The sequence below is a fragment of the Salmo salar genome, chromosome 15, assembly GCF_965601325.2.
Source record: "Salmo salar chromosome 15, fSalSal1, whole genome shotgun sequence".
Taxonomy (NCBI): Eukaryota; Metazoa; Chordata; class Actinopteri; order Salmoniformes; family Salmonidae; genus Salmo; species Salmo salar.
The window spans coordinates 98135866-98147500 of NC_138305.1; the positions used below are offsets into that span (position 1 = coordinate 98135866).

Sequence of the window (11635 nt, forward strand, 5' to 3'; positions counted from 1 at the left end):
GGAGGACGTTTCTTACCTCAACTGAAACGTTGGTTTGAGGCACTTGGGTGTACTGAGGGATGTAGGTCCCTTGCATTGATGTGTTTGCAGGCATATACTAAAATAGAGAGGAGAAACATATTAGAAAGTAATCATTTTACAATCTATTCATGTGTCTGAGTAAAACTGTCTTTATGGGGGGATGGAAATGGCATTAGGAATTGCACTGCGAACACAATGTTTTTGTCCAATGTATGTATCTATGTGTCTATAGTTGTGTTCTGTGGGGACTGACCGTGCCACTGCTGCCCATAGAGAGGTGGCTGAGCTGCTGTGTGGGAGGCCCCATCATAGAGGTGGGCTGGATGGACATTGTGTGGTCCATGCCCTGTGTCAGGATTTGGCCCTAAGGACACACACAGAGAGTTATCATACACACAGACAAACAGAAATGCATCTATGCACATACACAAAAGTGTGTCAGCTCAAACTCCACAGAGAGTATTTGTTTATCCTTAGCAGGTGTATCTCTCTCAAACAGAGAGAGACACACAGAGACGGATCACACTGATTCACTAATAGGCAGTAACAGACCCACAATAACAGTAGCGGTGGGTACAACTTACTGAGGTCTGCATGAGGTACGACTGATGATGCATCCAGGACTGTGGACTGTGGATCTGCAGCAGAGTGAAGACACAACATAAGATAGATTTTTGCAGATTTTCAAAATAAGAAATACATCCATAACAATACAACAGACTGTGTACTGACCAAGTAGGTATTTACAGGAGAAATACACTAGACCAAGTAGGTATTTACAGGAGAAATACAATAGACCAAGTAGGTATTTACAGGAGAAATACAATAGACTAAGTAGGTATTTACAGGAGAAATACAATAGACCAAGTAGGTATTTACAGGAGAAATACAATAGACTAAGTAGGTATTTACAGGAGAAATACAATAGACCAAGTAGGTATTTAAAGGAGAAATACAATAGACCAAAAAGGTATTTACAGGAGAAATACAATAGACCAGGTAGGTATTTACAGGAGAAATACAACAGACTGTCCTGACCTGGTAGGTGTTTACAGGAGAGATACAACAGACTGTCCTGACCTGGTAGGTATTTACAAGAGAGATACAACAGACTGTCCTGATATGGTAGGTATTTACAGGAGAAATACAATAGACTGTCCTGACCTGGTAGGTATTTACAGGAGAGATACAACAGACTGTACTGACCTGGTAGGTATTTACAGGAGAGATACAACAGACTGTACTGACCTGGTAGGTATTTACAGGAGAAATACAATAGACCAGGTAGGTATTTACAGGAGAGATACAACAGACTGTCCTGACCTGGTAGGTATTTACAGGAGAAATACAATAGACTGTCCTGACCTGGTAGGTATTTACAGGAGAGATACAACAGACTGTCCTGACCTGGTAGGTATTAACAGGAGAGATACAATAGTTTGTCCTGATCTGGTAGTTTTTAACAGGAGATATACAATAGTTTGTCCTGACCTGGTAGGTATTAACAGGAGAGATACAATAGTTTGTCCTGACCTGGTAGGTATTAACAGGAGAGATACAATAGTTTGTCCTGACCTGGTAGGTATTAACAGGAGAGATACAATAGTTTGTACTGACCTGGTAGGTATTAACAGGAGAGATACAACAGACTGTACTGACCTGGTAGGTATTAACAGGAGAGATACAACAGACTGTCCTGACCTGGTAGGTACAGTATTAACAGGAGAGATACAATAGTTTGTCCTGACCTGGTAGGTATTAACAGGAGAGATACAATAGTTTGTCCTGACCTGGTAGGTATTAACAGGAGAGATACAATAGTTTGTCCTGACCTGGTAGGTATTAACAGGAGAGATACAATAGTTTGTACTGACCTGGTAGGTATTTACAGGAGAGATACAACAGACTGTACTGACCTGGTAGGTATTAACAGGAGAGATACAACAGACTGTCCTGACCTGGTAGGTACAGTATTAACAGGAGAGATACAACAGACTGTCCTGACCTGGTAGGTACAGACTGTCCTGACCTGGTAGATACAGTATTTACAGGAGAGATACAATAGACTGTCCTGACCTGGTAGGTATTAACAGGAGAGATACAACAGACTGTACTGACCTGGTAGGTACAGTATTTACAGGAGAGATACAACAGACTGTCCTGACCTGGTAGGTATTAAGAGGAGAGATACAACAGACTGTACTGACCTGGTAGGTACAGTATTTACAGGAGAGATACAACAGACTGTACTGACCTGGTAGGTATTAACAGGAGAGATATAACAGACTGTCCTGACCTGGTAGGTACAGTATTAACAGGAGAGATACAACAGACTGTCCTGACCTGGTAGGTACAGTATTAACAGGAGAGATACAACAGACTGTCCTGACCTGGTAGGTACAGTATTTACAGGAGAGATACAACAGACTGTCCTGACCTGGTAGGTACAGTATTTACAGGAGAGATACAACAGACTGTCCTGACCTGGTAGGTATTAACAGGAGAGATACAATAGTTTGTCCTGACCTGGTAGGTATTAACAGGAGATATACAATCGTTTGTACTGACCTGGTAGGTATTAACAGGAGAGATACACCAGACTATCCTGACCTGGTAGGTTATTACAGGAGAGATACAATAGATTGTACTGACCTGGTAGGTATTTACAGGAGAGATACAATAGTTTGTACTGACCTGGTAGGTATTAACAGGAGAGATACAACAGACTGTACTGACCTGGTAGGTATTAACAGGAGAGATACAACAGACTGCCCTGACCTGGTAGGTACAGTATTTACAGGAGAGATACAACAGACTGTCCTGACCTGGTAGGTATTAACAGGAGAGATACAACAGACTGTACTGACCTGGTAGGTACAGTATTTACAGGAGAGATACAGACTGTCCTGACCTGGTAGATACAGTATTTACAGGAGAGATACAATAGACTGTCCTGACCTGGTAGGTATTAACAGGAGAGATACAACAGACTGTACTGACCTGGTAGGTACAGTATTTACAGGAGAGATACAACAGACTGTACTGACCTGGTAGGTACAATATTTACAGGAGAGATACAATAGACTGTCCTGACCTGGTAGGTATTAACAGGAGAGATACAACAGACTGTACTGACCTGGTAGGTACAGTATTTACAGGAGAGATACAACAGACTGTCCTGACCTGGTAGGTACAGTATTTACAGGAGAGATACAACAGACTGTCCTGACCTGGTAGGTATTAAGAGGAGAGATACAACAGACTGTAGTGACCTGGTAGGTACAGTATTTACAGGAGAGATACAACAGACTGTCCTGACCTGGTAGGTATTAACAGGAGATATATAACAGACTGTCCTGACCTGGTAGGTACAGTATTAACAGGAGAGATACAACAGACTGTCCTGACCTGGTAGGTACAGTATTTACAGGAGAGATACAACAGACTGTCCTGACCTGGTAGGTACAGTATTTACAGGAGAGATACAACAGACTGTCCTGACCTGGTAGGTATTAACAGGAGAGATACAACAGACTGTCCTGACCTGGTAGGTATTAACAGGAGAGATACAATAGTTTGTCCTGACCTGGTAGGTACAGTATTTACAGGAGAGATACAACAGACTGTCCTGATATGGTAGGTATTAACAGGAGAGATACAATAGTTTGTCCTGACCTGGTAGGTATTAACAGGAGAGATACAATAGTTTGTCCTGACCTGGTAGGTATTAACAGGAGAGATACAATAGTTTGTACTGACCTGGTAGGTATTAACAGGAGAGATACAATAGTTTGTACTGACCTGGTAGGTATTAACAGGAGAGATACAACAGACTGTACTGACCTGGTAGGTATTAACAGGAGAGATACAATAGTTTGTCCTGACCTGGTAGGTATTAACAGGAGAGATACAATAGTTTGTCCTGACCTGGTAGGTATTAACAGGAGAGATACAATAGTTTGTACTGACCTGGTAGGTATTAACAGGAGAGATACAACAGACTGTACTGACCTGGTAGGTATTAACATGAGAGATACAACAGACTGTCCTGACCTGGTAGGTACAGTATTAACAGGAGAGATACAATAGTTTGTCCTGACCTGGTAGGTATTAACAGGAGAGATACAATAGTTTGTCCTGACCTGGTAGGTATTAACAGGAGAGATACAATAGTTTGTCCTGACCTGGTAGGTATTAACAGGAGAGATACAATAGTTTGTACTGACCTGGTAGGTATTAACAGGAGAGATACAACAGACTGTCCTGACCTGGTAGGTACAGTATTAACAGGAGAGATACAACAGACTGTCCTGACCTGGTAGGTACAGTATTTACAGGAGAGATACTACAGACTGTCCTGACCTGGTAGGTATTAACATGAGAGATACAACAGACTGTCCTGACCTGGTAGGTACAGACTGTCCTGACCTGGTAGATACAGTATTTACAGGAGAGATACAATAGACTGTCCTGACCTGGTAGGTATTAACAGGAGAGATACAACAGACTGTACTGACCTGGTAGGTACAGTATTTACAGGAGAGATACAACAGACTGTCCTGACCTGGTAGGTATTAAGAGGAGAGATACAACAGACTGTACTGACCTGGTAGGTACAGTATTTACAGGAGAGATACAACAGACTGTACTGACCTGGTAGGTATTAACAGGAGAGATATAACAGACTGTCCTGACCTGGTAGGTACAGTATTAACAGGAGAGATACAACAGACTGTCCTGACCTGGTAGGTACAGTATTAACAGGAGAGATACAACAGACTGTCCTGACCTGGTAGGTACAGTATTTACAGGAGAGATACAACAGACTGTCCTGACCTGGTAGGTACAGTATTTACAGGAGAGATACAACAGACTGTCCTGACCTGGTAGGTATTAACAGGAGAGATACAATAGTTTGTCCTGACCTGGTAGGTATTAACAGGAGATATACAATCGTTTGTACTGACCTGGTAGGTATTAACAGGAGAGATACACCAGACTATCCTGACCTGGTAGGTTATTACAGGAGAGATACAATAGATTGTACTGACCTGGTAGGTATTTACAGGAGAGATACAATAGTTTGTACTGACCTGGTAGGTATTAACAGGAGAGATACAACAGACTGTACTGACCTGGTAGGTATTAACAGGAGAGATACAACAGACTGCCCTGACCTGGTAGGTACAGTATTTACAGGAGAGATACAACAGACTGTCCTGACCTGGTAGGTATTAACAGGAGAGATACAACAGACTGTACTGACCTGGTAGGTACAGTATTTACAGGAGAGATACAGACTGTCCTGACCTGGTAGATACAGTATTTACAGGAGAGATACAATAGACTGTCCTGACCTGGTAGGTATTAACAGGAGAGATACAACAGACTGTACTGACCTGGTAGGTACAGTATTTACAGGAGAGATACAACAGACTGTACTGACCTGGTAGGTACAATATTTACAGGAGAGATACAATAGACTGTCCTGACCTGGTAGGTATTAACAGGAGAGATACAACAGACTGTACTGACCTGGTAGGTACAGTATTTACAGGAGAGATACAACAGACTGTCCTGACCTGGTAGGTACAGTATTTACAGGAGAGATACAACAGACTGTCCTGACCTGGTAGGTATTAAGAGGAGAGATACAACAGACTGTAGTGACCTGGTAGGTACAGTATTTACAGGAGAGATACAACAGACTGTCCTGACCTGGTAGGTATTAACAGGAGATATATAACAGACTGTCCTGACCTGGTAGGTACAGTATTAACAGGAGAGATACAACAGACTGTCCTGACCTGGTAGGTACAGTATTTACAGGAGAGATATAACAGACTGTCCTGACCTGGTAGGTACAGTATTTACAGGAGAGATACAACAGACTGTCCTGACCTGGTAGGTATTAACAGGAGAGATACAACAGACTGTCCTGACCTGGTAGGTATTAACAGGAGAGATACAATAGTTTGTCCTGACCTGGTAGGTACAGTATTTACAGGAGAGATACAACAGACTGTCCTGATATGGTAGGTACAGTATTTACAGGAGAGATACAACAGACTGTCCTGACCTGATAGGTACAGTATTTACAGGAGAGATACAACAGACTGTCCGGGCCTGGTAGGTATTAAGAGGAGAGATACAACAGACTGTACTGACCTGGTAGGTACAGTATTTACAGGAGAGATACAACAGACTGTCCTGACCTGGTAGGTACAGTATTTACAGGAGAGATACAACAGACTGTCCTGACCTGGTAGGTACAGTATTTACAGGAGAGATAAAACAGACTGTCCTGACCTGGTAGGTACAGTATTTACAGGAGAGATAAAACAGACTGTCCTGACCTGGTAGGTACAGTATTTACAGGAGAGATACAACAGACTGTCCTGACCTGGTAGGTACAGTATTTACAGGAGAGATACAACAGACTGTCCTGACCTGGTAGGTATTAACAGGAGAGATACAACAGACTGTCCTGACCTGGTAGGTACAGACTGTCCTGACCTGGTAGGTACAGTATTTACAGGAGAGATACAACAGACTGTCCTGACCTGGTAGGTACAGTATTTACAGGAGAGATACAACAGACTGTCCTGACCTGGTAGGTATTAACAGGAGAGATACAACAGACTGTCCTGACCTGGTAGGTATTAACAGGAGAGATACAATAGTTTGTCCTGACCTGGTAGGTACAGTATTTACAGGAGAGATACAACAGACTGTCCTGATATGGTAGGTATTAACAGGAGAGATACAATAGTTTGTCCTGACCTGGTAGGTATTAACAGGAGAGATACAATAGTTTGTCCTGACCTGGTAGGTATTAACAGGAGAGATACAATAGTTTGTCCTGACCTGGTAGGTATTAACAGGAGAGATACAATAGTTTGTACTGACCTGGTAGGTATTAACAGGAGAGATACAACAGACTGTACTGACCTGGTAGGTATTAACAGGAGAGATACAATAGTTTGTCCTGACCTGGTAGGTATTAACAGGAGAGATACAATAGTTTGTCCTGACCTGGTAGGTATTAACAGGAGAGATACAATAGTTTGTACTGACCTGGTAGGTATTAACAGGAGAGATACAACAGACTGTACTGACCTGGTAGGTATTAACATGAGAGATACAACAGACTGTCCTGACCTGGTAGGTACAGTATTAACAGGAGAGATACAATAGTTTGTCCTGACCTGGTAGGTATTAACAGGAGAGATACAATAGTTTGTCCTGACCTGGTAGGTATTAACAGGAGAGATACAATAGTTTGTCCTGACCTGGTAGGTATTAACAGGAGAGATACAATAGTTTGTACTGACCTGGTAGGTATTAACAGGAGAGATACAACAGACTGTACTGACCTGGTAGGTATTAACAGGAGAGATACAACAGACTGTCCTGACCTGGTAGGTACAGTATTAACAGGAGAGATACAACAGACTGTCCTGACCTGGTAGGTACAGTATTTACAGGAGAGATACTACAGACTGTCCTGACCTGGTAGGTATTAACATGAGAGATACAACAGACTGTCCTGACCTGGTAGGTACAGACTGTCCTGACCTGGTAGATACAGTATTTACAGGAGAGATACAATAGACTGTCCTGACCTGGTAGGTATTAACAGGAGAGATACAACAGACTGTACTGACCTGGTAGGTACAGTATTTACAGGAGAGATACAACAGACTGTCCTGACCTGGTAGGTATTAAGAGGAGAGATACAACAGACTGTACTGACCTGGTAGGTACAGTATTTACAGGAGAGATACAACAGACTGTACTGACCTGGTAGGTATTAACAGGAGAGATATAACAGACTGTCCTGACCTGGTAGGTACAGTATTAACAGGAGAGATACAACAGACTGTCCTGACCTGGTAGGTACAGTATTAACAGGAGAGATACAACAGACTGTCCTGACCTGGTAGGTACAGTATTTACAGGAGAGATACAACAGACTGTCCTGACCTGGTAGGTACAGTATTTACAGGAGAGATACAACAGACTGTCCTGACCTGGTAGGTATTAACAGGAGAGATACAATAGTTTGTCCTGACCTGGTAGGTATTAACAGGAGATATACAATCGTTTGTACTGACCTGGTAGGTATTAACAGGAGAGATACACCAGACTATCCTGACCTGGTAGGTTATTACAGGAGAGATACAATAGATTGTACTGACCTGGTAGGTATTTACAGGAGAGATACAATAGTTTGTACTGACCTGGTAGGTATTAACAGGAGAGATACAACAGACTGTACTGACCTGGTAGGTATTAACAGGAGAGATACAACAGACTGCCCTGACCTGGTAGGTACAGTATTTACAGGAGAGATACAACAGACTGTCCTGACCTGGTAGGTATTAACAGGAGAGATACAACAGACTGTACTGACCTGGTAGGTACAGTATTTACAGGAGAGATACAGACTGTCCTGACCTGGTAGATACAGTATTTACAGGAGAGATACAATAGACTGTCCTGACCTGGTAGGTATTAACAGGAGAGATACAACAGACTGTACTGACCTGGTAGGTACAGTATTTACAGGAGAGATACAACAGACTGTACTGACCTGGTAGGTACAATATTTACAGGAGAGATACAATAGACTGTCCTGACCTGGTAGGTATTAACAGGAGAGATACAACAGACTGTACTGACCTGGTAGGTACAGTATTTACAGGAGAGATACAACAGACTGTCCTGACCTGGTAGGTACAGTATTTACAGGAGAGATACAACAGACTGTCCTGACCTGGTAGGTATTAAGAGGAGAGATACAACAGACTGTAGTGACCTGGTAGGTACAGTATTTACAGGAGAGATACAACAGACTGTCCTGACCTGGTAGGTATTAACAGGAGATATATAACAGACTGTCCTGACCTGGTAGGTACAGTATTAACAGGAGAGATACAACAGACTGTCCTGACCTGGTAGGTACAGTATTTACAGGAGAGATACAACAGACTGTCCTGACCTGGTAGGTACAGTATTTACAGGAGAGATACAACAGACTGTCCTGACCTGGTAGGTATTAACAGGAGAGATACAACAGACTGTCCTGACCTGGTAGGTATTAACAGGAGAGATACAATAGTTTGTCCTGACCTGGTAGGTATTAACAGGAGAGATACAATAGTTTGTCCTGACCTGGTAGGTATTTACAGGAGAGATACAATAGATTGTACTGACCTAGTAGGTATTTACAGGAGAGATACAATAGTTTGTCCTGACCTGGTAGGTATTTACAGGAGAGATACAATAGTTTGTACTGACCTGGTAGGTATTTACAGGAGAATGCATGTAGGGGGAGAGGGATGTCTGAGCGATCATTCTGTTAGGGGCCATACTGTAGGGAGCTGAGTAGAACCTGAAGAGAGACACACAGCGAGAGAAGAAACCCATCAGTATCCAACACATCCTGCTTCCCCTGCAGTACATATGTCTAGGATTCTCTCCGTCAGGTTTAGTGGAGTATCTGAACTCACCCGTTCTGTAAGGCTGTGGTGGGGTCATAGGTCAGTGTCATTCCTCCCTGTGGTCAAACAGATACACATGCAGTAAGCACACATACAGTATTACATTAGATTTTTTCTTTTCTTTAACCTTTATTTAATTAGGCAAGTTAGTTAAGAACAAATTCTTAATTACAATGATGGCCTACCCAGGCCAAACCCTCCCCTAACCCGGACGACGATGGGCCAATTGTGCGCCACCCTATGGGACTCCCGATCACGGCTGGTTGTGATACAGTCTGGGATCAAAACAGGGTCTGTAGTGACACTTCTAGCACTGCAATGCAGTGCCTTAGACTGCTGCCCCACTCGGGAGCCCCTGCATTTGACTGAGAAATACCTAACCAGATAGAAGTTAGAACAAGACAGACATTTTAGCTTTAACATTATTGTACTTGATAGAGTAGAAAATGACCTGAACAGCCTTGATAAAATGAGAGGCTACGGGGACCATAGCAGGCTGTTTACTGTCTCAATGAGAACTGACCGTTTCTCCATCTCTTGTCCAGGGACGGCCATGCTGCAGGTACCTTCCCATGCTCTGTCTCTTCTTCTGTCCTCCGTCTGCAAACTTACATAACAGGGGTTCCGAGGGCACTGTGGAGTGGAGGAGAGGAAGAGGGTTGAGTGACTGTGGAACAGTCAAGAGGCATATTCTGTGTGTATATTGTTTATTAAAATAGGACAGTGAATCCAGATACTGTGGAAGAGCCTTTCTGTTAATCCTGACCTGCTCCTCAGCTTCATACAGAACTGTCTGATAACAATAACACCTGTTCAGATAGAGATGTCTCACCTGGAACTCCAGGTGGAGTCTTGATATATTTGCCGTTGAAATGTTGAATGATAGTCTCACATTTCTCTGTTGACTCCATCCTGAAAAGAAAGTGTGATTTAAAGGAGGATGTGATGTACTATCGCCAATGACCAGCAGAGGGCAGATAGTTGAGTTCAGCTGGCAAGCCAGCTATGCCTTAACCTGACGTAGCGGGCGTAAAGAAACATCTGAGTGGGGTCTACAGAAACCAGAAGCATTAGGTTTTCAGGCTCCACCTCTTCCTCTATGCTTTTGCCCTAAACCGGGTGCTTCTGGTTGCGGACGAACCTGCTGAGGGTGGCCACGTGTTGACAAAGGTATATGTACCCATAACATTGCATTTCTCACTGTTTAAATATGGAGGTACGCATTATTCAGTATGAGGGAGTCTGTTTATGCTTCTCCTACATAGCTGTGAACTTAGACTTTGTTTTCAGGTGAGAGGTGTAGAAATTGTTTACCTGGCAAAGCCCACTCCTCTGCTGGTGCCGTTGGCGTCTCTGAGGACGCGTGTAGAGATGACCTGACTGAAGGGCTTCAGCAAATTCTCCAGCTCCTGCTCGTCCAGAGACAGGGGCAGGTTGGAGATGTACAGGTTAGTGGGGTCCTGCTCCTGTTGCTGTGGAGGGAGAGAGTGAAGGGGGGTACAGGGTTAAATCTGCTCATCCAGAGACAGGGGCAGGTTGGAGATGTACAGGTTAGTGGGGTCCTGCTCCTGTTGCTGTGGAGGGAGAGAGTGAAGGGGGGTACAGGGTTAAATCTGCTCATCAGAGACAGGGGCAGGTTGGAGATGTACAGGTTAGTGGGGTCCTGTTGCTGGATTACAGACAGAGAGATGAAAGAGAGTGAGAGGACTTTAACAACAATAACACCTGAGGCAGGGCTAGGCTACTTTCTAAACCTGAGGAAATGATTTAACATATCTGGAAAAAACTATTGTCAGATATTATCTGTGTGGTTCCTACGTGGGTGATAAATGGGAGCTGAAGGAGGGAAACAGGAAGATGGAAGCAGGGTAGAGTGAAAAGAGGGGGATGAAGTGGAGATCTAGAGAAAGACAGTCTGGCTGGACTTCATCTGACCTCACAGAAGAGAGGGTTCTTTCTCTCTACCTCTCTCTCGTCCTCTCTCCCTCTAACCACCTCTCTCTCTGCCTCTCTCCCTCTCTCTCTGCCTCTCTCCCTCTAACCACCTCTCTCTCTGCCTCTCTCCCTCTCTCTCTGCCTCTCTCCCTCTATCCGCCTCTCTCTCTGCC

The 11635-nt window shown here is 43.5% G+C and overlaps 1 protein-coding gene across 2 annotated transcripts in view; it reads right to left on the reverse strand.

Annotated features, from left to right (window-relative positions):
• The window catches only part of LOC106572655 (RNA-binding motif, single-stranded-interacting protein 2), a 140304-nt gene that overhangs the window by 4772 nt on the left and 123897 nt on the right, over window positions 1-11635 (reverse strand). For both annotated transcript variants that reach the window (XM_045696327.2, XM_014147030.3), the window contains exons 5-12: window positions 10842-10999; window positions 10360-10439; window positions 10051-10160; window positions 9537-9583; window positions 9325-9418; window positions 606-659; window positions 275-385; window positions 17-97 (exon numbers count right to left, since the gene is read on the reverse strand). In XM_045696327.2, coding sequence (XP_045552283.1) covers window positions 17-97; window positions 275-385; window positions 606-659; window positions 9325-9418; window positions 9537-9583; window positions 10051-10160; window positions 10360-10439; window positions 10842-10999 — 735 coding nt within the window. The remainder of the gene's footprint in view (window positions 1-16; window positions 98-274; window positions 386-605; window positions 660-9324; window positions 9419-9536; window positions 9584-10050; window positions 10161-10359; window positions 10440-10841; window positions 11000-11635) is intronic.